The 22,125-nt window shown below is 45.2% G+C and overlaps 1 protein-coding gene across 7 annotated transcripts; it reads right to left on the reverse strand.

The window, feature by feature from the left end:
• Positions 1-416: 416 nt before the first annotated feature.
• SMARCC2 (SWI/SNF related BAF chromatin remodeling complex subunit C2) lies at positions 417-22,000 on the reverse strand. Of its 7 annotated transcripts, XM_079143228.1 has the most exons (30): positions 21,832-21,999; positions 19,676-19,795; positions 18,995-19,080; positions 18,470-18,551; positions 18,278-18,370; positions 17,332-17,401; positions 17,029-17,098; positions 15,005-15,080; positions 14,710-14,841; positions 14,491-14,606; positions 13,990-14,114; positions 12,313-12,372; positions 12,130-12,167; positions 11,755-11,885; positions 11,384-11,455; positions 8,420-8,533; positions 7,806-7,959; positions 6,995-7,087; positions 6,643-6,762; positions 6,489-6,551; positions 5,862-6,120; positions 5,495-5,656; positions 5,179-5,243; positions 4,844-4,976; positions 4,597-4,763; positions 3,876-4,010; positions 2,447-2,828; positions 2,083-2,166; positions 1,741-1,806; positions 417-1,190 (listed from the first exon to the last, which is right to left on the reverse strand). In XM_079143228.1, exons 1-30 carry the CDS (start codon positions 21,940-21,942, stop codon positions 1,114-1,116), a joined length of 3,456 nt encoding a protein of 1,151 aa, XP_078999354.1. In that variant the 5' UTR covers positions 21,943-21,999; the 3' UTR covers positions 417-1,113. The 7 variants fall into 7 exon arrangements, with proteins under 7 accessions (XP_078999354.1, XP_078999351.1, XP_078999350.1 ...); XM_079143225.1 differs by having other exon boundaries at positions 1,741-2,166; positions 6,643-6,759; positions 21,832-22,000; XM_079143224.1 differs by having other exon boundaries at positions 1,741-2,166; positions 21,832-22,000.
• Positions 22,001-22,125: the final 125 nt, after the last annotated feature.

Genomic DNA, 22,125 nt, shown 5'->3' on the forward strand with positions numbered 1-22,125 from the left:
AGAACCTGCGAAGAGCCTGGAATCGCACTTGCCTCCATGTGGGGGGATGGGGGGACTGGAATGGGGAGGCACTGGAAACCAGGGAGCAGAGCCAACCTGTGATGTTCCCAAACCTGTGTCCTCATTTGGAGAAAGCCTACCCATCAGTGAGGTTCCGCCAGTCTTGGTGGTAGAGGGCAAAGGTTTGGGGAGTGACCCACCCCAAGTCTTAAGAAGGAGGTGCTTAAGTGCTTTTCGAAATCTTCAGGTTTTAAAAAGTTCCCATCGTCTTAGAGCTCCCCTTTCCATGCCTTGTAGGAGCTCATGGATACAACCCAGAGAAGGGAGGAAGAATAGCTCCTAGTGCCCTTTCTTCTCTTACCTACCACAGGAATCCCCCCAAAATTATTTCCCCACCAAATACACATACGCTGACATCAACTAAGCAGGTGACTTTTAAAACAAACACAAAACTGACATTCAGAGGGAAAGGGATCAGTGGCTGAGTTGGGGCAGCCTAAACAGCAACACTGAGGAAGCAGGAGAGATGGGTACGAATGATCAGGCAGTGGGTGAGGGGAGCTGACTCAGTTACTCCCAAGGGACTTGGGGTGAGAGGTTTGAAACCTTACTCCATCCCCAGAGCTCTCCCCAGAACCATAATTCCCCTTTCTTAAAACTTACCCTCCCCCCTCAAAAAAGTGTAAAAGTTGGTTGTTTTTTAGTGGGCTAAGGGAGCTCCAATGTGGCTTTTTAAAATCTTCCTTTCGAAGGGCTTAATTTTTTTTTTTTTTATCTGTAAAAAATGCAGTAGTTTTGAGGGGGTGCACCCTTAGAAGTGGTTAAGTAGAACCTTGTATAAACACCCTTCCCCAGCTCTTCTTTGAGGGCAGCTTTCCCATCCCATTCTCTCTCCCAGACATTAGAAACATCTTTTAAACAGAAGTCCTTGAGTAATCCAATATAAAAGTACATGCCTCGGCTGGGCATGAAAAGGGCTGGAGGGGCAGGAGGAGCTTTCCTTACGTAGTGATGAACTCTCCAGCTGGGGAAGGGTCCCAGTGGTGGGGGAGGGCTGTTCCTGGAACTGTGATCTCCATGGGGAGTAAGGGGGAGAGATGTCTGGCTGGATCCTCACTGTGGAGGTGGCACAGGGGTGACTGTCCCTGGACTTGGGGCTGTGGGGTCTGGAGGCAGGGGGGTGCCTGGGTCTGTGGAGAAAAGGAAGAGGAATCAGTTGGAATAAGCAGGAGAAGGATTCAGACCCAGGCTCCACACACACGAACCAGGCATGGCATGCAGTGGGTGGGTAGATGAATGAGGTACCCACAGTGCACAACTTCCTTTTCCTAATACCCTCTTCTAGCTCACACTGGGAAAAACTGATACACCCTAAATCATCATCTTGCCCCCAAAGGAATTCTAAATGGGGCACTGAATGTGATGGGAACAAACAAAGGATGCTAATCATCATGCAAACAGACAGCTGTTTTTCAAGTTTACGACTGAGATGTTCTCTGTCACAGGACTCCTCCGTGACCCACCAGTGAAAGGCCCCAACGTCATCCCAGAGGTGGCAGCTGCCAGGTTGGGGAATGGTGGAGGACAGCCAGAAAGGCCCTTCCTCCTGTATTCTAATTTTACTAGAGTGTTCAAAAAAGATTGTGGAAATTCTAGTACCTGACCCCTTCCCCACCAGCCCTCCCTCCCTCCATGTGGACCCCTCTCCCTCACCCTTCTCCCCTCCTGGCCCCTTCTCACCTGGCAGTGGGCTGGCACTGGGCAGGAGGTTGCCCTGAACAGCTGCCACAATGGCAGGGCTCTGGGCTGCGGCGGATCCGAGCCCCGGCCCGAGAGGCAAGGAAGATGGCATGGTGGTGGTCGCCGGCAGGTTAGGATGTAGAGGGTTCGCCATGGACACAGGCAGGTTAGGTGGGGGGAGTGTGCCCGGGGCAAACGGGAGATGGTGGTGATGCCCATGCAGGTTAGGAGGAGGGGGAAGGTTAATACTGATGGAGTCAGCTAGACTACCAAATGGGATGATGGATGGAGCAGGAGGAGGAGGAGGCGGCATGCCAAAAGGCAAACCCAAAGGAGCATTACCCGCCACGCCTGGGTGCCCGCTGCCTGGCACTGCCCCTGGCATCATTGAGGGAGGAGTTTGTTGGTTGGGGAACGGTGAGGGGCCTGGCAAAGAGAGAGAGAGGTTAGAGGAGTATAATCTCACTCACCAATTCACTTTCACAGCAAGGACAATCTAGCCACTCCTTGGTGACACCTTCCGTTTTCCTGACACTAGACTAAATGGTAACTATTAAAACAAAATTCCAAAGGTCTGGGTTTGGGGAGAAATGCCTGCTGGCTTAAGGACATAACAGAGGTAGGCCCATCTGGAGAAACAGACTAATCCTTATCTCTAGGGCCATCAAGTATTCCCTTTGAGCCAGTTCCCAAACCTACCACTTACCATGGGGTCCAGGGGGGGGTACCCCTGGTGGGACTGCTCCAGGCTGGGGAGCTCCAGTTGGTTGTGGCTGCTGTGGCCCTGCAGTTGGTCCTGCCTGCCCAATCTGTTCAGAAGGGCCCAAGCTTCCAGGAGGGGCCCCACTGCCAGCAGGAGCAGGGGCCACAGAGGCTGGAGCCACAGCTAGGCCATGAACTGTGGGTGGCCCAGCAGCCCCTGAGGGGGGTATGGGCTGGGAGCCTGGAGGCAGGGTTGGTGGTGGCTGCTGCTGCTGTTGGTGCATCTGTTGGAAGTGCTGCTGCCGTGCCCTCATTTCTGCATACTTCAGCTGCTCCATGTGGAAGGCTTGTCGGTCGGCTAGGAGCTGCTGCCTCTGATACTCCAGCTGTCAGTGGCAATTGACCGTTGTTAATGGATTTTCATAAGACCCCTAGGCAAATGCCTCACCCCCTGCTTTGTCTTCTCAAAGTCCCCATCTCTATACTGGTGCTTCCCCAAATCTAACCCTTGTGCTTCCTCTGTCCTCCCCATTTCACCTCCTGTAAATTCCATGACTTTTTTGTCTCCTGGCTGCCACGTCACTTCTCACTGCATTCTAGTTATTCTAGTGGTAGCCCGGGCTCATTTGAGCCCCAAAACTGTGAACTTATCATTACCTTAATTTGGAAAATGTTTCCAGTTCTTTTTGTCAACTGAAGTTCTTTTCTTCCTTCAAAATTGGCTAGAAACTTGCTGTTTTTAGGAAGCTATCCCAACTCAATTCACTAGCCTCTGAGCTTTGACTTTATTCTGTGATTTTCAGGACTATATCCTGGATATGAAACCTTTCAATTTGAATTGGTCAGATACTTTAAGCATTGTTAACTGTTTCTGATGTCCCCATATTGTACATTTGATGTCTCCAACTAAAATTCTGAGGGTAGGATCCCTATCTTCTATTTCTTTTAAAGTTCGCTCAGAAACAAATGAGTTCAATATCCTGTCTGGCCCATTCCCTTTCCAAGTTCATGTCCTAGATCTGAAATCCCCAACCTCTCATCATCTCTTCAACCCATTTGATAACTTGGCAAAGATTTACTGAGTCTACTATGGGCCAAACCAAACTTTGTTCTAGGACCTGGAGATGCAACCAAAAAGCCTGACCAGCATCTCTGCTCCACAGAGTTGACTTTTGTAGGTCCTCAGTCTACAGCTTCATGTATAAGGCCACTTTTCCATAACTGCCTGAGACTGGCTCTCTCTGCCCTGACCTGCCCCTCTCCCTTTTGCTTTGGAGCCTCATCATTCTCAGGCTTTCTACCCCTCTCTTCACTTTTCTCTCTCTCTCATACACGCATACACACCTTGCCCCTCCAATTCTAAACTGAAGCACAGTTCAGTCTCCAGATGTAGTTCCAAGCTCCTGATGACCCACTAAGGAGAGGCTACTCACTGCTTCCCGCTCCCGGTCCATTATCGTCTCCAACTCCTCAAAATGCCGGAGTTTGATCTCCAACTTTTTCATCTGGGTCTCCACTAGCAGGGCCACCAAAGATTTGATCTTTCTCTCCTCAACAGCAGCCAAATGCTAGACAAGGAGAGGTGATATAGTATGTCAAGGGGAGGACCCAGCTGCAGACATATCTGGGGATATAGGGTAGGGTAGATGCTGGTAGGTTAAAGAATGAACTTGTCTGGGCATGGTGGCACATGCCTATAATCCCAGCAACTCAGAGGACTGAGGCAGGAGGACTGCAGGTTCAAGGCCAGCATTAGTAACTTAGGGACACATTATCTCATAAATAAAAAAATAAAACAGGTTGGAAATGTAGCTCAGTGAGAAAGCACTCCTGGGTCAATCCCCAGTACCAAAACAAACAAACCAACCCCATATTCTGTGGTCTCAACCCAGGCTTGATTTAAAAAAAAAAAACAAAAAACAAGAAACAAGAAACAAAAAAATAGCATGAAGAAAAACAGAATGGCAGTAATTACAGGGTTGGAAATAGGCCCAGTGTTAAGAGATTTAAAATGCTTAAAGCAGAGATGACTAACTCTCAGAATAAAAAAGAAAAGGAAATTGTTTAACAGATGAGTAAGGAAGGATTTCCTCTAAGTGAAGTAATTAGAAAAGTGGGTCACTTCTTTGCAGGATCTTTGGGAACTGGTCTCACCTTGGCTTTCACTGCGGCGGCAGCCAGGGCAGCAGCGGCTGCAGTGGAGAGGTTGCCCTCACCAATGTCCCGCTCCACCTTTGTCTTCCTTTCCCCCTCCGACTCCACCACTTCCTTCAATACTTCCTCCTGCCCTTCCTTTGGTTCCTTTTCCTTCTCAGAATCAACTGGACCAGGATAAGAGCTGAGTTAGCCCTGTAGCTTTACATCTCTTTCAGGACCCATGCCCACCATTCAGGATGCTCACCTATTGGTTCCCCATCACTCTTCTCTGACTCCTTCTCACTGTCACCTTCTTTTCCTTTCTCTTCATCCTTCTTGGGAATCTCACTTGTTTTCTCCTTTGCTTCCTCCTCTACAACCCCTCCTTCTCGGGTTTCCTGAAGTCCCAGTAGAAGAAAAGAAAAGATATTAGGGGCTGGGGAAACTAGCTCTCACACAAAGGGCACAGGCTGGGGACTGACTTTACTCCTTCTCCTTTGGGGTGATCTGGCTCCAGGAGACTGCCCTGCCACCAGCTCCCCCATCACCACCGAGCTGCGCCTGGCACCCCCTCCCAGCTCGAGGTCAATCCCTCTATACCTTGGGCTCCTTCTTTTCATCTGTGGCCTGGCCCTCTGCCCGTGCCTCATCAGTCCCGCTCTCCTCTGGGCCCAAGGGGAAAGGAAAAGAAAGGGGAGGCATCAAAGTATGTGAAAAACACTTTTCAACAGCCCTTTACCAGCCAAAACCTCAGTGAGAGGACCAGTAGTAGCCAAAGCCCCTAACATGAAACCCCACCAATTCTCTCACTGGTATTGTGCTCTGATGCCACCATGGAGCAGGGACAACACAGGGATGCCAGGTGGCTCTGACTCTTGGGCAAAGGGGAGAAAACTAGAAACCTGCCAGGCCTTACCAATGCGCTCAGGCTCATCAGAGGTGGTTCCTGCAATTCCACTGCTTTCTAGACCAAAAGCCGGATCTGCCTTGCCTGTCACTTTGGCTGCCTCTTCCACTTTCCGAACATGGGCCTCCACCAAGGCTGTGGGCACCTCTTCTTTCATTTTGGAAAACTCTTCTGTAAGACCCAGGGAGATAAGGCTGAGACAACTCAGGTGGGCAGTTCTGGTTATACCTATGAAAGTTCCCACACAAGCCCAGCTTTTCTTCTAAGACCAGCATGGAGCCTAGACAGGTGCCTAAGCTGAGGTAAGCAAGGCAGCCAGACTTCTGAGGGTTTCAAAGCAAACTAAGAAGGCTGAGACACTCCCAACCCCAAATACCTAGAGCTGACTTTGCAGCAGCAGAGGCGACTCGGGGATCGACGACAGAGGCCAGGAAGGCAACAGTGCTCATGACAGGGTTGCCCGACTGACTGAAGGGGATGGGCTGGTAGGCCAGGGGGCCCAAGGAGGCCTCTGAGTCCTCCAGGTACGGGTCTTCAATGGGAAGTCGAAGAAAATGCAAGATACATTCGTCCTGTGTGCGGCTTCCCACATGCTCGGATACTTTGTTCCAGTCATCCTTGTACATTTCCAGGGCCTGGTGGTAGTGGTGGAGACACAACTCCATTTACTTAGCCACTTTCTTGAAGGTCAACTCCCCCATCCTACTAAGGGCAGCTGGCTTCAAAGCTCTCTGTGTTCTGGGTTTTTGAGTACTTTGCTGGGTCCAAAGGGGATCTCCAAGTAGCACTGAGAAAGGATATGAAGTTAGTAAAATGGCCCAAATCCTTGGTCTGGAGCTGTTCCTGGGCAGATGCCATGGGCAGCAGGATGGGGGAGACTAGGGCACAATTCTTCTCTGCTCACAGCAGATTCCACAAACTCTCCTCACTAATAACAAGCATGGCTGGCACCCCAGCCACTTCTGCTTTTGTAGCAGAATTCTCCTTTCCTTGTCCCAATTACCTCCAGGAGTAGCAGGGTTTCCTGTTCTGTCCACTCCCGAGTGGCACTGGCTGCAGCTTTGCTCTATAGGAGAAACATGGTCGGGTCAGGAGAAAGGAGCCTGGGACCTGTGAGGAGGAAGGGTCCTCTACCCCAGGTCAGCCATAACTCATACCTTGGAGGGAACATTCTTCTTTGTGTACATGTCTGTGCGCAGTCCAAAGTTCTGCATGTCTGTCGGTTTCTCTTTGCCTTTGTCAGGAAAGTTGAGCATTTGTTGGGAAGCAGAGCTCTGCTATTTGTGGAGGGGAAAGAAAGAGGTGAGTGGAGGTGACCACAGGGAGCCAGGGGCAGAAAGAAAGAGAAAACAGACAGAAGGAGCTTCCTTCCCAAAGTCAGGGATGCCCTGGGTGGGACTTCCTCCCTCACTGCTGTAGTTCCTCCGCTCTCATGTCTCTTCTTCCCGGGCAGAGGCCCCCCCATAAAGGGGCAAATAAGAAGCCCAGCGGGGTCTGCACCCCACCTACCAGCTCTGGCTTGCCCTTAGCCGTCTCTGGCACCAGGTCATCCAGCTCTTTGCCCTTCCGCCCAGCCTTGGTATCAGCATCAACCTGGCGGCCCTGGGGGACAGAGCTTGGTGTCATGGAGGCTGGGCAGGAAATGGCCAGGCCAAGGCCCTGGAGGCCTCAAAACCAAATGCTGGGCAGTCCACAAGCTCTGGGGGCATTCATGCCACTGTTCCAAGCTCCCTCCATGATTAATTACACATGTAGTTGGCATGATATTCACTTATATTAACATATATCTTTACAGGTTCTCTTAGGAGCTGGACAATTATGTTCAAATCTTAGATCTGATACTCTGTGACCTTGGGCAAGCCACATAGCCTTTCTCCTCCTAAATTTTGTAATGGGTGAAATGGAAATGAAAAAAAAAAAAAAAACAAAAACAAAAAAAATGGAGGTGGTAGTGATTATGAAGTAAAAATGAAAAAATGTGGAAATATGACAAAATCTTAAAAGTTCACACAAGTTAATTTTGAGATATTAATTCTGAGACATTTTTCTCTATCTGCTTCATCCCCTACATTAGCCTGTCTGCTTCCTGAGGACAAGAAATGACTCTTCTCCCTCAGCAAGTCCTCATGGCCTTAAATACGGAGGCTGAGAGAGGGTGCTAAATACATGGAACTGATTCCTGTGACCCTGTGCATACCATGGAAAAGGAAGAAGCCTCAGAAAATTTCTGAAACATTATCCTATAAAACCAGAAAAAGAAAAGTCCAAAGAAACCCAATCTTACCCACCCCAACCCTGTCCCCATAGCCCCTCACCCTACCTGAGGGGTCTTGGGCTGCAGAGGTACCAGCCCTGATGGCGTGTCAGCCAAGACATGGAAGTGAGAAGTGGGTGGAGGCCCCATTGGGGTTGGTCGACTCTCAGCATCCACCTGGTAGTTAATAAGACCCCACTGTTCTAGGAAGGCATGGACCCTGTGAGAAGAAAGGCAGAGTCAGTGTTACACAGGATAGTCAGAAATGTGCACAAGGAGGAGAGCTGGAGGCATAAAGCTCCCTCTCCACCTTGCTCTGTTCTTTGTTCATTCTACTCCCATCATTCCCAACATCTAAACACCAGTGACACCTAAGTACATACTCTAGCCTGGATGCCACTCCATAGCAAGAACCAACTAAATGCAACTATCATAGCAACTACCAACTCTTCCTTAATGGCTAGTAAAACTGAACCACAGTTTTTCAACTACAGACATGTTCTTTCTATTCTACATTTCCAATCCCTCAAGTCACAGTCCCTTAACCTATCCTTGGTCTTTCTCTAGAGGTACTTTCGCCTGCTGATTCCCCTATGTTCCTTACATGCATTTCTAGTTCTGCCAAGACATCCACAAGGAAACATTCTCCCATACCCCTTTGCCTTAGCTGCAAGACCCACCTCATGATGGCACAGACGTCACCTGCCAGGTTCCGACGGCAGGCAGTAGAGGTGAGATATTCCTGAGGGTTCAGTCGATAAGTGTCAATCATGAAGTTTCGATAGGCCAGGTAGCTTACAAGGGACAGAGAGAACAAGAAGAAAAATAAACGTTGGGTGAGGGTTGAAGGGTAGGAAAAATGATAAGAGAACAATTGACCCAGGTGAAGATGTAGCGCAGTGGTAAAACATTTGCCTAGGATGTGTGAGGCCTTGGGTTCAATCCCTAGCACTGCAACAAGAACAAAACTAATGACCCATTCTGTGTGAGAATAATGGAAAAGAGCAGATTATTTGAGTCAATAAATACTGAGTGTCTCTCCACATCATGGACAACCACAAGAATGGCAAGTTATACTCCATGTATGTATAATATGTCAAAATACCTTCTACTGTCATGTACAACTAAAAAGAACAAATAAAAAATTTAAAAAATACTGAGTGCCTCCTATATGCTAACTGCAAGGAATTCAAACTTTTTTTACATTTTCCTTGATGCATGTATGTATTTATTCATTCATTCATTTTTTTTTTTTTTTTTTTTTTTTTTTTGGCACAAGGAATTTGGAACCCAGGGGCACTTAACCACTGAGTCACATTCCCAGACCTTTTTTATATTTTATTTAGAGACAGGGTCTCAAAATTGCTGAGGCTGGCTTTGAACTCAAAATCCTTGCGCCTCAACATCCCGAGCTATTGGGATCACAGGCATGCTCCACTGTGCCTAGCCTTATTTTTTTGTTTAGGGTGCTAGGGATTGAATCTAAGAGTGTTCTACAACTGAGTTATGTTCCCAAACCATTTTTTTTTAATTTTGAGACAGTGTCTTGCTAAGTTCCTGAGGCTGGCCTCAAACTTGCGGTCCTTCTGCCTGTCTCCTGAGTTGCTGGGATTATAGGTGAGTAGCACCCCACCCAGCTATGTCCCCAACCCTTTTTACTTTTTGAGACAGGATCTTACTAAGTTACTAACACACTTGGCTTTGTTGGATATTTTTAATTAAATGAACTATTTCTTTAGATATGTTTGGGAATGTTTCACCCAACTTTCAAATATGGAATCTAAAGGTAAGAAAGCTCAGATGTTAAAGTTTTTATTCATGCATCCAGCATGATAGTCAGCATGATTCCAGAGAAAGACTTTAGGCTTTGAAGTTAGAAAGATCTACATTCAAATTCCCATTCTACTATGATGGTCTTGGCAAGTCACTTCCTTCTTTGGAACCTGGGACTCCTCTCTGTAAAATGAAATGTCCACTGAGGATTAAAGAGGTCTGTATAGTACTAGTACAGTGTCTGTTATATTGCAGGAGCTCAAAAATTAGTAGCTATTATAAGGTACAGTGTAAAGTTTGAGGGCTGGGGAGATAGCTCAGTTGGTAGAGTGCTTGCCTTGCAAGCACGAGGCCCTGGGTTCAATCCCCAGTACCGCAAAAAAAAAAAAAAAACTCCAAAGTTTGAGAAAACAAGCCAGACTAAAGGATGTGAATCCTGGTTTTACTACTTAGAGACTGTGTGACCTTACCTGCAAGTGACTGTAAATGTCTACACCCTAGTTTCTTAATCTGTAAACCAGAGGTGATAATAGTAACCACTCCTGAGGTTAATGTAAAGATTAGATTAATTGCTGGGTGCAGTATAGTATAATCCAGCAATTTATGAGGCTAAGGCAAAAGGATCAAAAGTTAGAAGCCAGCTTAGGCAAGTTAGTGATACCCATCTCAAAATACAGAAAACTTTTAAGAGGAGCTGAGAATGGCCAGGCACATTGGTGCGTACCTGCAATCCCAGCAACTTGGAAGGTTAAGACAAGAGGATTGTAAGTTCAAAGTCAGTCTCAGCAATTTAGTGAGGCACTAGGCAACTTAAAGAGACCCTGTCTCAAAAAATAAAAAAAGGGCTGGGGATGTGGCTCAGTAGTTAAGTGCCCCTGGGTTCATTCCTGGTACAACAAAACAAAACAAAACAAAACAAAACAAAACAAAAGGGCTGAGGACTTAACTCAGTGGTAGAGTGCTTATCTAGCAAGAATGAGGCCCTGGGTTCAATCCCCAATATGTTAAAAAAAAAAAAAAAAAAAAAAAAAAGGAAAGAAAAAGAAAAAAAAACTTGGCTGTTGTGGTGCACACCTGTGTTCCCAATGACTCAGGAGCCCGAGGCAGGAGGACCACAAGTTGAAGGGCAGACCCTGCCTCAAAGACAGGCATGGTAATGCACATATGTAATCTCAGAGATTTGGGAGGCTGAGGCAGGATTGTACGTTCAAGGTCAGCCTAGGCAACTTAGCAAGACACTCTCTCAAAAAATAAAAAGGGCTCGGGATATGGGTCAGTGGCAGATTCCCTGGTTCTCATCCACCTCATCATGTATCTACTCTGAAGTACCCATAACCACAGAATATTGCCAAATCTCATCTAAAACCAAACAGTTTGACACAAGCCAAACCTTAAAGGAGATAAAGCCTTCTGAGCCCCAAGTCTGTAGTTTATATAATATTTCTCTCCCAGAGAACACTCTTCATCTCTTAATTCACAGGCTCTTTTTCCCTTGGTTCCTTATCTTGTTTTTCCTAGCAAAATCTACTCTCAGAAACCACCCTGACAGTACACATTTTCCCTTTAGTCAAAGCTACTGCCTATGGTAGGGTTATATGTAATTTTTGGATTTAAAAGCTTTGTACCCCATTAATGGGGTACAGAATTTGAAGCACTGCAACAGGTATTTGTTTTATACGAGAGTAAACTTAGTATCATCCTTGGGTAAACACTGAAGAATACACATCTAAATGTACATATTTTCATAAGCATAACACAATGCCTGGGGCAGATGAAATTCAAGAAAAGTTTGCTAAACTGAACAGTTCTGGATAAGGAAGGATGAATGGGGACAGAAGAAGAAATAAAATCATGAGCTGAAATTTCCTTACATCTCTGGAGTCTTGGACTTATTCTTGCCATTAAAGAACTCAGGAAGAGCCCTCCGCTCAATGGCATGAACACTGCAAAAGAAGACAAAATGTATTCAGAAGGTGCTGGGGAAGGAATAGGAGCCCAAAAGGGAGGAAGAGTCTACAAGGTGGGGTAGACAAACAGTTCAAAACTAGGAAGAAATGAGAAACAAGAATTTTCCACCAGGGCCAGAGGACTCAAAAAGAAACCAGGAGCTCTTCTAAAACTGAAGCATACACTGGTCTCTCTCACAGAATTAATAACTTGTTTGAATAAGATGGGGGGAAAAACAACCCACTAACCCCTGGAAGAACGAAAATAAGGATTCAGTGGGAAACCGGAATAATACCTGTTGTAGTCAAACCAGGCAGCATAGCTAGGAATGATGATGTGATGGGTCTGCTCAGTCACATTGTCCTCATGCAGGTCTGGATTCTTGGTCTGCTCCCCCTTGTTCCCCGTGCTGCTCTCATCCTCATCCTATGAGTACGGAGGCTGCTGGACACTCAGCTTTCCCACTTTCCCCCAGCAACCCTCTAATGCTCCCACAGCCCAGGAATGTGGACACTAACGATGGGTGATGGGTTGAGCATCATGGGCCCCAGGACACGGAAGGGGTCAGAGATTTGAGCAACAGCTAGGATTAGTCTATGGTGATAGAAGGAACTTATAATCACAAATCAGAATCACATAGAGAGGTAGGGCCTCTCTAAACTGGCTCCACCTTGCCCGTGGTCTCCATGCCTTCATCTTCCTGCTCATCTGAAAGAGAAAGACAGCAAGATATAAAGCTGGAGCCCACTTAGGAGTCAGAGGGTCCTACTGGAGAGCTTGTTGGGTTATGGGAAGGTGGTAACTGAGCCCTACTAGCGCTTCATGTCTGCCTTGTTGCAGTTCCCCATCTTACCCAGGTCAGTCATAGTGCCTCCTTTGACTGGGGCTGACTCCGAGTCCTTCTTAGTGTTGACTGCCAGAAGAAAAAGTCATTTAATCAGACACTGCCAAAATCAATCTCTCACCCCTCCCACTATTAATAGTTCTAGAGATCTCACTTTCTCTAATAATTTTCTCCATCTGATCACAAAATACAATAACTCCCTCTGGTCACAATCATTCTAGGGCTTGAAACTCACTTGCTACTTAAACCATTTCTTAACCCAAAATTCAATTAACTTCTTTATGTATATTTAAAAATTATTTTTGTCTTTGATAGAGCCTTATCTCCATTTACATATCTATAAATTCACTTTTTAAAAAATTTTTTTTAGTTGTAGATGGACACAAATCCTTTATTTATTTTTATGTGGTGCTGAGGATCAAAACCAGTGCCTTATGAGTGCTAGGCAAGTGCTCTACCACTGGGCTTCAACTCCAGCTCCTAAATTCACTTACTCTTAGTGAACTGAGGCAGAGTCTAAATCAAGTCACTTTGTAAAGGAGTGGCTATATTAAAAATATTTTTTGACCCTTCTTTTTTTTTGTGGTGCTGAACCCAAGGTCTTACACATGCTAGGCAAACACAACCACTAAATCTCATCCCCAGCCTACTATGACTATGATCCTGTGATATTGAGCTATCCCCTTCTTCTTTTTTTTTTTTTTTTGGTGCTGGGGATTGAACCCAGCCTCATGGGTGATAGGAACATGCTCTACTACTGTGCTATACCCAGACCTCAAAAAATTTTGAAAGCAGAGGACAATTTCCTGAACTAAATTTATATACAAAATCTTGGGAGAAAACATAGGTACAGAGGTGAGCTGATTTGAGGAGGGAAGAGTGGGGAACACCTCTCAGCAGCTTTCCAAACGCTACCCCTCGAATTTATTTCTGAAATATTTGGGACTAGTTCATGAAGTACAGATTATAAACCAGTATTACGGAGCAATGGTCTTGGAAGTTGGGTTCTCCCATAGGACATAAAGGGATGATTCACTTTAGGATCATCTACAGTAAGAAACTATTAGAAATTCTCTTTATATTTGTTTTCATTATCCTTTACATTTTTTCATTTTTTAAAAATTTTTCTTTTAGTTGTAGATGGATACAACACCTTTATTTTATTTACTCATTTTTATGTGGTGCTGAGTATGGAACCCAGTGCCTCACATACGCTAGGCAAGTGCTCTACCACTGAGCTTCTACTGCAGACCTTTCTTTTTTTTTTTTTTTTTTTTAGATAATACTTGCATGTGTTTTATAATGGTCCCAAAGTAGTGGCTTAATAGTACATGTAAGGGTTAGAGATATAGCTTAGCTCTAGAGTATATACCCAGCAAATGTGAGGTCCTGGATTTGATCCCCAGGACTGCACCAAAAAAGCAAAAGAAAGAAAAGAAAAAAAAAAAGAGTGAGAGTTTGAAGACAACTATTACTAGGCACAAAACAAGTCCACAATCAGATATGAATGTGAAGTGAGAGGATTTTCTGTGGTAATGATAACAATTTTACTAACCAGCTAGATTGAAGGGAAAGCAACTCTAGACCTGGAGTTAAACCTAGGAAATCATCCCACTCAGGAGTCTGGCATAGTAGTGGTAGGACAGGCAGTGGACATAGGTCCCAGGAGCTTGGCCTGGTCTATACCTGTTTTGGGCAGTGTCACCTCTTCTACATTGGGAACTGGAGAGGGCTCATCCATATCCTTTGTCAAGTCTTCTTGCTCCTCCTCTCTGTGGCCACGCTTTGACTTGGTGTAAGGTGTTGAGGGACTGGGAAGGAAAGAAAGGGAAAGAGAATCTGGTCATCCTTGCACAAAGTACCCCTGGAAGTTGGAGTTCAAGTGAAAAGGAACTAGAGAATCCCAAGGGTAGAGCTGAGCACAAAAAGAAATCAGTAACTTCAGAGTGATGGGAGATGGCAAAGCCTTTTAATTTGGTGATTAAGATCTTTTTTAAGCTTACTCGTGCCTGGGATTAGAACTAACAACTGGGTCCTTAAAGATCTCATCCTCTCTCAGGACATCTGCAGAGTTATGGAGTACTCAGGTCAGGGCCCAGTTGATTATAGAAAGGGATTTATCCTTTTTCCCTTTGACATGGTGTTGAAACAACAGTGAAAGTGGGAGCAGATTAGGGATAAGCATACCCTTTCTTAGCATTTTTCTTCTTAGCTTCTGGGGTTGGTGAAGGAGAGGGGGAGCGCTTTCTCTTCTTATAGTTCCCCCCCTTCTTGTCCCTTCGATCTGAATCTGGGCTATTAACCTGAGGGACAAAGAATTGAGACAAATGTCAGTCTACACTCCTGAGTAAAGATTTGTTCTGAGACTATGCTAAGGGCTCCTGGAAGAAAGAATAGAATTTTCACCTCATCTGTCAATGTCTTAGCTGAAATTTTCTTTCGGCGGGAGACAGGATTTTTGTCATCATTTACTTCATAATCTTCCTCATTCATCCATTCATTAAAGGTGTCTGTGTCTAGGATCCATTTAGCATGAACCTAAAGTACAAAGGCATACTATGTTGGAGAGAGCCTAGAAATCATAGCTCTGTCTAGGGACCCTTAAGAAAAAAAAGTCCAAGAGCACAGAGTCCCTGCTTTACCTCCAGAGTGGTCTATTCCTGGCATTTTTCCTGGGGCAGCAGGTACAAGAAAAACTCACCTTCCTAGGTTTCTCCGGAGTTGGGGCATCTTCCACAGATGCTTCAATTTCACTAGCTGGGATCCATGTGTCATAACTGTCAGGAGAAATTGAGTGTGAAGTACAATCAATGGGATGGAGTTGTACAAAAGTAAAGTGCAGATTTTTATCTTTTCCATTTATAAAAAGTAATGGGTTGTTGGCTTATTTTTTGATACAAATATTTTCCTATTAATGTTGGGATTCTTTTCAATATAAAGTAATAGAAGTACATTGTAAAACATTTTAAAAATAGAGAACAGTGATAGATATGCTAATGACCCTAATTTGATCTGTGTACACTGCAAATGTGTGACAAAATAATACATTGTGGCCAGGTGTGGTGGTGGATGTCTATAATCCCAGCTACTTCGGAGGCTGAGGCAAGAGGATTACAAGTTTAAGGTCAGTCTAGATGAATATCTCAAAACAAAATAAAGTTTTATTGTATGCTATGTTATTTTATTCTATCATATAAAAAGGCTCTTTACCACTGAGCTACATCTCCAGCCCTTTTTAAATTTTATTTTGAGTCAGGGGCTCAGTAAATTACCCAGCCTGGCCTTAAACTTGGAACCCTCCTACCTTAACCTCCCAAGTACCTGGGATTATAGGTGTTTACCACTGTGCCTTGCTCAAAAACTTCTTTTAAAAGGGGTTGTGGTGTAACTCAATGGCAGAGTGCTTACCTAGCTTGTGCCAGGCTAGTACTGCAAAACAACAATTATGATAACAAAAAACACTGTACCCCATGAACAGGTACAACTGCAATATGACAAATGAAAATAGACTTTAAAAAGGGGAATGATCCAAGTATGGTGGTGCATGCCTATAATCCCAGCAACTTGGGAGACTGAGGCAAGAGGATTGCAAATTTGAGGCCAGCCTCAGTTACTTAGCAAGATCCTAAGCAACTTAGCAAGACCCTGTTTCAAAATAAAAAATAAGGGCTGGGGATGTATCTCAGTGGTTAAGTGACCCTGGGTTCAATCCCAGGGACCAAACAAAAACAAAAACAAAAACAAACAAAAAGAATCAACCTAACAACTACCCTTGACATTCAGTATATATGATTTTCCTAGAAACTTTTCTGTACAAATTTGGTTTTATGTAATTGTAATCATAGTAGATATTATTTTGTTACAGTTCCTTTGTAATCCTGGAGATAGAACCCAAGCCTCATGAGCTATATATCCTCAGTCCCTAGATTTTATTCATTTATTTATTTATTTATTTAAAGATGGGATCTTGCTGTGGGTTTTATGAACTCATGGGCTCAAATAATCCCTTTGCTTTAGCCTCCAGAGTAGCTGGGACTATAGGTCCACACCACTGTGCCTGACTTACATGCTATTTTTTGCCAATATACTCATCCATAAATTATCCATATTATTTTATATCACTTTAAAGGTCACATAATGGCCCACTGAGTAGGTATTCAAATTTGTTGAAACATTTTCCTATTGTCAGATTATTTTAACACTTATCAAAAATTATACTGGGGGTGGGGCTGGGGTTGTGGCTCAGTGGTAGAGCACTTGCCTAGCAAGTGTGAAGTACTGGGTTTGATTCTCAGCACCACATATAAATAAATTAAATAAAGGTCCATCAACAACTAAAAATTTAAAAATATTCCCTGTCTTTAAAAATTAAAAAAAAAAAAATTATACTGGGGATCTGGGGGTATAGTTCAGTGGTACAGCATTTGCTTAGTTGTTCCCAGAACTCAAAAAAAGAAAACCATCCAAAATACACACACACACACACACACACACACACACACACACACACACACAAATAATCATTTCACACATAAAGCTGAAAACCTTTTAGCCTAAGCCTTATCCAATAAGTCTAAACTTCCCCCAAGACAGAGGTTGGAGAACAAATTAAGTTACCTAAAAATAACCCCCAAAGAGTGCTTTATTGCTCTGCAATATGTTCTAGGATTTCTGGTTCTGGCTCTGGCTCTTGTATGTAAATCTGCCCCAGGAACCCATCCTCACCTGTCAGGATAGTAGCCCCAGTGCAGAAGAACCTGCTTATCCCTCTTCATGACTGGTCGTACCCATTCCTCTGGAGATAGAGACAGAGAAGGGAGACAAGTAAGCTAAAGGGGAACACAAAAAATAACTCTGGACAAAAGCCCAACTGACCACTCTCCTATTGCACCAGAGTACTTGGTAACAGGACCTTAAGATGAGAGAATTCAGGGTTGAAAGGAGTGAGAAGCCCAGGTGCTACATGGTGATCCTTCAACTCCTAGTTCAAGCTATCCACTGCAGTAGCCAGTAAAACCCAGGTCTTACCTTCTTCTAGGTTCCCCGGGACAGGATACACAACATGGGAGGCGTTATTCTTATCTTCAGTGACTGTTCCCTGAGTGGCACAAGGAGAAGCAGATATATAAAGTCCTATTTGAATTACTCTTTAGTGTAAATAAACCAATTTAAGATGCAACCACAGATCTGTCTGCCTAATATTCTGCTTAGAGTGGTATTAAAATTAGTTCATTGTACACACCAGCTGAGGGGCAGAGGTAAACAGCTGGGGTTGTGTTAAAGTAGAAAAATTTTTAAAATTTGCTAAAAAAAATACCAATACAAATAAAATATTGCTCTAGATAATTCTCTGGATAGATAATCCATACATGGGAAATTTTTAAGTCAACTAAATGTTCATATTAATGACATCTGCTTGTTATTATATAATTCTAAAGAGCTAAGATTTCATTTATTTAAAATTAGGCAATCTCCAGCTCAGTGGAAGTAGATGCTTCTTCCCCCAGGCCAATTCAATCTCTAGGACTAGTGATCCAAACCTGTCAAGACTGGGAAATGGGAGAAACAGGAAAAGAAAAAAAGGCTCAATGCTTCAACTCTAGTATGCCAAACAGAGAAAGCCAACTATGCAGTAGAAAGTGATACTTTAGGGTTGCTTTTTCTTTTTTCTTAACAATTAAAAAGTACTTTTAATTAGTATTCCTACAATTTCTTTTCAAAATTGTTATTTGTTTATTTTAGTTATATCTAACAGTAGAATGTATTCTGACATATCACACACACATGGAGTATAATTTCACATTTTTCTGGTTGTACATGATGTGGAGTTACACTGTTCATGTATTTATATAAGAACATAGGAAAGTTACATTGGATTCATTCTACTGTCTTTCTCAGGGCTACTTCTTGACATGAAAAATAGCAGGAAAAGAGTCATGGAATTTCTGAAACTGTTCTTGACCTGCCCACTCACCTGGTGTCTCTTGATAATGTCCTTTAATTTCCCCAGTAGTTTAGGTTCAATTTCTGGGCACAGAAAAATGTTAGGTCGAGACAGGCAATTATTCTGTGGGGGAAGAAATAGATGGGATGAGGTTATATGGAAAGAGTCCTCTGGATTCTCACTGAGGGAAGACAATGCATGGGAAAGGTTCCTGAGTAGTACCTGTACCAAGGACTTCTCAATGGTCATGAACATTTCTACATTGCGGTCCATGCGTGATGGATTCTGGAAATCGTAACGCCGCCTTATGAAGAGACGATAATCTAGTGAGTGATGTAGCTCATGTCTGGGGATGACGTGAGGGTATGTGACTCCTTAACATGGGAAATTAGGAGATACTCTTGGTCACAGCTGTTGCCAAAATAACCCGAGATCTAGGATTCCTGATCTCAACTCCATAAATCCCTCTATACTTAGTCTAAAAGAGTGAAGAAAAGCTTGAGATGCCGACCTAAGAATCTCTCTTTCTGTATAACATACACACTGATACACATATAGACATAGACACACCCACACTCACTCTAAGAAACTCTTAGCTCTGGCTCCCAACTATTCTGACTGATCTAGCAAAAAAGAGACACACAGCATTTCTACCTGTGTTCCCCCACCCCAGAAAGACTCCAGGGAATCAAAATGGGGGTTTCTCTCTAATCTAAATATAAGAAGCATAGAGATAAGGCATCTCACCATCCCTGGTCACTCTTGAATTTGTAGGCAGCTGCAAGTATGTGGCATAGGGAGCCTCCTGCTTTGAAATCTAGGAAACATTTGATCTATAAAATTCAGACAGGGAAGAAGTAGGTGAGAGTTAAATTGTAAATTTTCTTTATCATTTAAAAATCCTTTCTCAAAAATCCCATGTTGAACTGATCTCCCTCTTAAAGCTGGAATTCTTTAAACCTTATGACAATACAAAGGGTTATATGGCCAGGAAGAGAAAGAAACCAATATATACAAAGCATCACCTTGTGCCACTTTACTGGGATACCTCATTTACTATTACAGAAATTCTACAAGTAGGTATATTAATTTCATATAGAGAAGATTGAACCAAGACACATAAAGGCTGCTCAAGATCACTGAGCCATCAAGTGTCAAAGCCAGGATCTGAACACAAACCTGAGCAAATTCAAATCTTAAATCCTTTTAACCATACCATGAGAGACACGAGGTAACTTGTTGCACAAACTATTGATAAGGGAATAGTAAACTGGGTACTAGACCAAGCCAGCAATACCCTGACCAAGGACAGAGACTGTAAAAAATAGTAACCCAAATTTCAAAAATAAAGAAAATTTCAAAATTTTTTTTTACAAATATAATTGCTTCTCTAATTTGGAGGGCTTCACTCCTTGTTTTTGCACTCACCGGCAGTTTAGTGAGCGGTGCATTGCTGACATGTTTGCCAAAAACTTCTTCCTGAAATTGTAGCAACTGTACGACCAGACTAGACAGGGACTTGTTAGTAGGTGGTTCAGCTTGTATATACTGGGAAAAGACAGAGAAAGTAAAGAAAAATAGACCCCAGATAAATAGTCTATCATCTCCCATATTTCTTCCCCAGGGGCTCTGGAAGCATCCAGGACAGAGAAAATGGTGCCTTTCTCTTCCAAAAATTATGGGAGAAAGCAGAGCTAGAAACCCCTAACCAGAAAACTGGATTCTGCTGCTACCAGCCCAGGCTGCCAGGATTCGACACTGACAGTAAGGGAAGCTTCCTACTCTTCCTCAGCTACACTCAAATTGGAGTTGCAGGACCCTGTTATCTTGGCACCTGATCTCCAGCCATCAGCACTGAGGGTTGTAAAATTCTAAAACTTTACTGAGTTCAGGCCAGAGAAGCAACATCCCTTGGAGCAACATCCATCCCTAAGTGAGGATAACAGTGAATTTCTTAGGGGAACTCTGTGGAAAGCAACAATTACCCTTATAACGTAGCCTAAAGAGAAAGAAGCAAGAAAGTGAGGTAGGGCAAACTGAATGAGTGAGCTTGTGCATTTTGCTTCCGTAAGACCTGGGCATAAATGTCTTCATAGGCCCTCCTAGCTGGGAATGACTCCCCAGCCTGATAAGGAATGGCAAGATGTCTATTCTGAAGAAAGACAAGCAACCTTGGGCCTTCTTAAACACTTCTATATCATGCTACTTAGCATCCTAGCCTTCTGTTCTAATTTAAAACTGAATTAGGAGACTAACTTTCTCTACCTCTCAACCCCTGTTTTCTCCACTCTAATCACAGAGAAAAGGGCACCACTCGGTGGGAGGCGTAAAGAGATCTGTAAAGCAAAAGGTAAATGACAAAGAGCTATGAGCATAAAAGATGAACCAGGTCACAAGCTGTCAATCCCCCAAGGGCTGGAGTCTAACACCCCCACCCCCACCCCCCATTGATTGATCTCCCTTTAAAAGGTTAAAGGTTTCAGAAGCCTGGAAACTAGAGCTTCACACTTGGGTACAGACAGCTGTTTGTCAGGATTCTGACTCCAGAGAGACCTGGGAGGATCTCAGGGGCAGGCTCATAACCAGGATTAGTGTGGAGTTCTCCTAAATCACCCATCACACTTCTGACAGGCAGCAAAGCTGGGCAGGAAGAACTGGGGAGCTGAAAAAAAGCTAGGGAAAAAAAACCCCAACTGGGGACAGTGAGAAGGAAGAGGCAGGCCATCTCCAGAAAAAAACAGGCCTAGACACAAAGAAGGCATCAGGAAGAGGTCTGGGAGAAGACAGGTAAGGTTTCTTAAGCCTTTTTTTTTTTTTTTTTTTTTTTTTTGGGTTCACTAGTTTATTATCCACAGTTATGAGACTGGGGTGGGGGCTGGAGATATAAAGCTCATCTGTGCCTCTGGACCCCAAACCCAAGGCAGTGCTAATCTAGGTTGCGGGTGACTTCTTTGTGAAGCCCAGAACTGATCTTAGAAGGGGCCACTGCCCAGAAACACTCGTGCCCTGTCCCCCTGAGCGGTTTTGTTGCCCTTTAGATGGAGGCGGAAGGGGGGTGATGAGCCGTGGAGACAGGTGATACCAGGGAGGGGACACTTTCAGGCTGATGAGCAGCCAACGGCCTGGTCTGTGGCTGTTTACCCTCCTGCTTTCATCATCTCTGAACATACACAAAGCACCAGGGAGGCCTTAGCCCCGCTGGTACCTGGCTCCGTGGGGAGCCCCGGCGGGCGCAGTGGCGGGCACACTGGGGGGAAGGGGAAAGGCGCCCATTCTGCACCCCGTCCACCCCCGGCCCGCAGTCTCTCCCGGGAAAGCCGTGAAGGCGATGGCTAAGGGGAGGGTGGGTTGCTGGCACACGACAGTGTAGAAAAACAGGGGCAGAGGGCACAGCAGTGGGGGCGGGGGTGGGGGTGGGGTGGGGGCGGGGGAGGGGCGCGGGCGCGCCAGAGGACACGCTGGGGGCTGCTGGGGAGGCCGCGGGGAGGGGCCGGGTCGGCGGGAGGGTGGGCAGGACCCCGGGGAGCCGCGGGCCGCGCTCCCTTTGTCCCGCCCCCGGCCCTTGCGCGGCCCTGCCCGCGTACCTTCTTGTAGTTCTTGCCGAGCCAGAGCCGCACGTTGTCGAACTGGGTCACCGTGTCCGCGGCCTCGTAGTACTTCACGTTGGGGCCGCCGTCCTTCTTCCGCACCGCCATCTTCTCGGGCTCGGGCCCCACCGCCGCCGCCCGCCCCGCTCAGCTCAGCTCCCGCCTCCTCCGCCTCCTCCTCCGCCCGCCTCCCGCCGCCTCCCGCCGCCGCGGCCGCCGCCTCCCGCCGCCTGGGCCGGCCCCGGCCCGTGTAGCGCCCCCTGCCGGCAGGCCCGGCACGGCGGCGGCGCG

Source organism: Sciurus vulgaris, assembly GCF_902686455.1.
Source record: "Sciurus vulgaris genome assembly, chromosome: 5".
NCBI lineage: Eukaryota > Metazoa > Chordata > Mammalia > Rodentia > Sciuridae > Sciurus > Sciurus vulgaris.

What these genes read in the sequence shown, in the direction of transcription:
- SMARCC2 (XM_079143224.1), bottom strand. Translation starts at nt 21,942, where the DNA reads ATGGCGGTGCGGAAGAAGGACGGCGGCCCCAACGTGAAGTACTACGAG. An exon ending in TGGGGCTACTATCCTGACAG is followed by an intron (nt 15,081 to 17,028) that starts GTGAGGATGGGT and finishes TTCTCCTGACAG; the next exon opens with TTATGACACATGGATCCCAG. An exon ending in TGCTGCAAAGTCAGCTCTAG is followed by an intron (nt 5,657 to 5,861) that starts GTATTTGGGGTT and finishes TGGGTCTTACAG; the next exon opens with AAGAGTTTTCCAAAATGAAA.